At 51.4% G+C, this 4495-nt stretch overlaps 1 protein-coding gene across 1 annotated transcript; it reads left to right on the top strand.

The window, feature by feature from the left end:
* The first annotated feature begins 227 nt into the window (after positions 1–227).
* CDKN1B (cyclin dependent kinase inhibitor 1B) lies at positions 228–3946 on the top strand. Its single transcript, XM_041398689.1, has 3 exons — positions 228–702; positions 1231–1361; positions 2666–3946. Exons 1-2 carry the CDS (start codon positions 228–230, stop codon positions 1350–1352), a joined length of 597 nt encoding a protein of 198 aa, XP_041254623.1. The 3' UTR covers positions 1353–1361; positions 2666–3946.
* Positions 3947–4495: the final 549 nt, after the last annotated feature.

Here is a 4495-nt window from a genome sequence, read left to right as displayed (position 1 = left end):
GGCTCTCGGGGCTCATCCCCGGGCCGGCGCTTATGCAAGGGCGCCTCCTCGCCCCTTCTCCGCGGGCCGAGGGCGAGCGGAGCCGAGGCGGGGCCGCAGCGCGGGGCAGCGCGGAGCGGAGGAGCGGAGCGGAGCCGCCGGGCGCCGGGAAATAAAGGGCGGCGGAGGCCGCGGAGAGAGAGCAGCGAGCACAACAACCGCCGCCTGGAGCCACAGCGTGCGGGGAGATGTCAAACGTCCGCATTTCTAATGGGAGCCCTACCCTGGAGCGCATGGAGGCCAGGCAGTCGGAGTACCCGAAGCCGTCAGCGTGCCGGAACCTCTTCGGGCCGGTGAACCACGAAGAGCTCAACAGGGAGTTCAAGAAACACCTGCAGGAGATGGAGGAGGCGTACCAGAGGAAGTGGAATTTCGATTTCCAGAATCACAGGCCGTTGGAAGGCAGGTACGAGTGGCAAGCCGTGGAGAAGGGGAGCTCGCCCGACTTCTACTTCAGACCCCCCCGGCTACGGAAAGCCGTCTGCAAGTCCGCCGGCCGCCAGAGCTTGGATGTAAACGGGAATTGCCAAACCGTGGTTTTTGTCGGTTCTCAGGGAATCTCAGAGGACACTCACTGTGTAGCTCAAAAGACTGATGTTTCAGAAAATCAGACGGACTTAGCAGAGCAGTGCACTGCCCAGAGGAAAAGACCCGCGGCCGATGGTAACGTACCCCACGGCTCTGCCCCGCGTCCCACTCGTGTCAGCGCCGGCGCTCCGGCCCCTCCGCCCCTGCCACGCGTGGCACCGGCTCGGTGTGCCTCCCCCCACCCGCCCCTTTCCCCCTAAAAAAAAAGCCCTGGTAGTGTTTGCAGTCCCGGGGGTCCCGCCTAGAGTGGGAGCCGGTAGATGATTTGCAAGGAAGAGCCCTTAGACGCGGGTCAGATCCCCCGACCCCTCGCCGCCCCACTGCGGGGACCCGGGCTCCTGCCCAGGTGGGAGGAGGTTCACAGCGCTCAGCAAAAAACGAATATGGATTTTAGCCGAAAAGAGGGAATTTGGGTCTCCTTTTTATGGGAGAAGCCCATTTCCCCACCCCCTGCTCGCAGCCAATACCTGACATGGGGATCTGGGAATATTCCCCCTCGGTTCCGTCTATCCCCCATGGATGCTGAGCAAACATCTGGAAGGAAAATATTTTAATATTTTTCCTCCCCCTCCGCCCCCCTTGTTTTTAATTTTCCCCTCGTAGATTCCTCTCCTCAAAATAAAAGAGCCAACACAACAGAAGAAGAGGTTTCAGAAGACTCCCCCAGTGCCAGTTCAGTGGAGCAAACACCCAAGAAATCAAGCCCGGGAAGACATCAAACGTAAAGCGTTTAGGTCAGTTCCCTTTAGGGTCTGGCATTAGGATGCAAGTAAGGGAAAGAAGGGGTGACCGAGTGTCTATCCCGCATCTAAGGGGGTGGGGAGGGGGCTTAGAGCCCCTGTGGGCTCGCCGAGGGGTGTTTTCTCCGAGGAAGGGTGGCTTTCCCCGAGCGCTCGGCAATGGGTGTGTGTTGGAGGGTGGGGAGTGGGAGGCGCAGGGCTTGAAAAGAACAAAACAAGGAGCGAAGCCCAGCCTGGGCTCGGCAGCGTCAGGGGGCTGGGGCAGGGGCTGCGGTGGGACTGACCCTGCCTTCCTGCGGGATGGGCACCGGGGACAAGGAGGGCCCTTTCCCAAGGACCGTGCGGGTGCAGGGACGGAGCTGGAAGCGCGGCTGGTGCATCATGTCAGATGCCAGCGGATTTCGGGGGGCTTCCCCTGTCCCCCACCCCCGGGGCTGTTTCACCTCCAGTGTCAGCCTTGCCGTCGCATGTCGCGGCCACCTCGCACTGCGGGAGAAATAAGTCAAGAAGCTGGGTTTAAGGGGAATCCGGGCACTTTCTCAAAATCCGAGCAATGCGAGGTTGTTTTGTTTGGTTTGGGGTTGTTTCCTCCCCCTCCACCCCCCCCCCCCCTTTTTTTTTTTTTTTTTTTGTTTCTGTTGTTTTGGTTTGGTTTTAGAGGCTGGCAGGGGGAAGGGAGCGGGTTAATGGGAGGCTGGGTTGTGAAGCTTTTTTTTTTTTTTACCTTCCTTTTTTACATTTTTTTTTTCCTTCTCCCCTACCCCGTTTTTGTTGTTTTGTTTTAAGGCGAGGGCTGGGGCGGGGAGAGAGTTGGTAAAAATTGCGCCGGCGGTTTGGGAGCCGAGGTTAGGAGCGAGGTTTACAACAAAAACGATTTGCGATTGTGCCGAGAGAGAGAGAGATTAAGCTGTAAAGCAGAAGTTGCAACAAATTAGTCCCGCTGGGGTGAGCCGTGGCCGAGCGCGGCCATGCGAATGCCGCTACTCCCGCCCGCATTTGGGGGTGGGGGCACGGGAGGGGTCCCCCCGCGTTCCCCGCCGAGGGAGGGAGGGATGGATGGATGGGTGGATAGATGGAGGGGCCGCTGGCAGCGGTGCGGGGAGCACGGCCCGGGGCGGGGGGGCGGCGGGGGCCCCGCCCGGGCTGGGCCCGCCCGCCCCGGGGATGCGGTGTCGGTTTGAACCGGTTGCGCCGCGGATCGCGTTTCTTGTCGATGTTTTCTAATCGCTTTCCCCCGTTTTTTTTCTTTTTCTTTTTTTTTTTTTTTCCCCCCCCCCCCTTCAATTTTCCCCTTGCAGAGCAGAGGATGTGCGCGTCCTCGTTCGTCGGGTGCGGCGGGCGGCGATGAAGAGAGGAAGATGTAAAGTTGTAGTGGGAAAGGAAAAAAATACATATCGCCGATCTCCGGGAGATGGAGGTCCTGTACAAGCACTGAAAAAAAAAAAAAACAAAACAAAAACCAGCAACAAAACAACAGCAACAAAAACAATAACACTAAATTTTAGGCACTCTTAAAAGACCTGCCTCTAAAAGCATTGGATGTAGCATTGTGCAATTAGGTGTTTCCTTATTTGCTTCATTGTACTACCTGTGTATATAGTTTTTACCTTATGTAGCACATAAAACTTGTTGGGAGGGGGGAGGGACTGGAAGAGGGTGACTGATTGGAACTTGCTTTCACAATCTAGCAAGCCAAGAAATCTATGAAGAGAAGCAGTGTAGGTTTTTTATTACTTAAAGATGTATTGTCCCTTTAAGTGGGTCCACAGTGTTTTTTCCTTTTCTTTTGTTTTTAAATTTTTTAAGAATTTTTTTTTTAATGTATCATCATGGTAACTGCTCAGAGCAGATTGCTGTGAAATTTCTTCCTACAGCATTGAACTGAAGAGGTGGGAGCTGTGATGATTCCGTTATGTAGTAGCAGAAGTTCCCCACCTTCCCACCCCACCAAATCCACATACCAAAACTGATAGCCTGTAAAAAGTTGAGTAAAATCATCCCACCTGATTGCATTGCCTGATTATTATTTTTTTTAAACCTAATCTGGAAGGCTTTTGCTCTGAATCTGGAATATTGTTGTTTTCTGATCTGACCCACTTCCTGAAGTGTTTGTCTGTGAGAGGAAAAGGGATACTACATCTTTAAACAGTATTTCTACGTTGCCTGTGTACCTGTATGTAAAAATAAAAAAAAAAAGTTTGAAGTGTACCTGTGTACATAACTCTGTAAAGACACTGAGAAATTATACTAACTTATTTATGTTAAAAGATTTTTTTTTAATCTAGAAGACAATATTTTTTCCCCATAAAGCCAAAGTGGCATGGTTTTGTGCATTTGTAAATGCTCTATTTGGTAGACTTTTTAGAGGGTTTTTCAGTTTGTTTTTTTTTTTTTTCTCTTTTTTTCTTTTTTTTTTTTTTTTTTTTTTTTTTTTTCTCATAATTAATATGGCTGTGCTTAAAAGATTGCAGACTGAGCCAATTTAATTTTTTTTTGTAATGTGTGGGGAAAAAAAAAAATCCAGATTGATATTGTTTCACATCAAGCAATCAATAAAGAAAACTGCCATATATAAGAAATATGGTCTTCATTAGTGTGTGTTTCAACATCCCTCAGCCTGGCGCAGGAGGAAATAAGACTGCAAGAAATAACAGTTTTCCTTTGAGCATCCATCTCTTCACGGGTCTCTGGTGGAGATGAAAGTAAAGGATGCAGCGCCCTTAGTGCAACGATGCCATTTCTTCATGGAAGTGTGCTCAGGCATTGGAACGAGCTGCCCCGGGCAGTGGCGGAGTGACCATCCCGGGAGGGATTTCAGAGTGCCTGTGGATGTGGCACTTGGGGACAGCGTTTAGTGCTGGCTTAACAGCTGGATTCAGAAGAGGGCTTTTCCAACATAAAAATGCTTCTGAGTCTCCTCTATGGTAATTGGGAATGATGTGCCCTCGGTGTAAAAGAGCGGAATTTCCTGTGTCAAAATATTTTTGGGGTTTGGGGTGGGGTTGTTTTTTTTTTTTTGAGAGAAGAGGTATTTCGAGGTATTTCTTGCACTCTGACTCCTAAGGCTTCAAACTCGAGCCCTAAAGAGCACCTCCCGGGCGGCCATCGGAGAGCCAGCGCATCCGCGG

Source organism: Onychostruthus taczanowskii, unplaced genomic scaffold (genome assembly GCF_017590055.1).
Source record: "Onychostruthus taczanowskii isolate IOZ18803 unplaced genomic scaffold, ASM1759005v1 scaffold15, whole genome shotgun sequence".
Taxonomy (NCBI): Eukaryota; Metazoa; Chordata; class Aves; order Passeriformes; family Passeridae; genus Onychostruthus; species Onychostruthus taczanowskii.
The sequence above is the reverse complement of the archived record's forward strand: the minus strand, read 5'-3'. Positions and strand labels throughout refer to the sequence as shown.

What these genes read in the sequence shown, in the direction of transcription:
- CDKN1B (XM_041398689.1), top strand. Translation starts at nt 228, where the DNA reads ATGTCAAACGTCCGCATTTCTAATGGGAGCCCTACCCTGGAGCGCATG. An exon ending in GAAAAGACCCGCGGCCGATG is followed by an intron (nt 703 to 1,230) that starts GTAACGTACCCC and finishes TTCCCCTCGTAG; the next exon opens with ATTCCTCTCCTCAAAATAAA.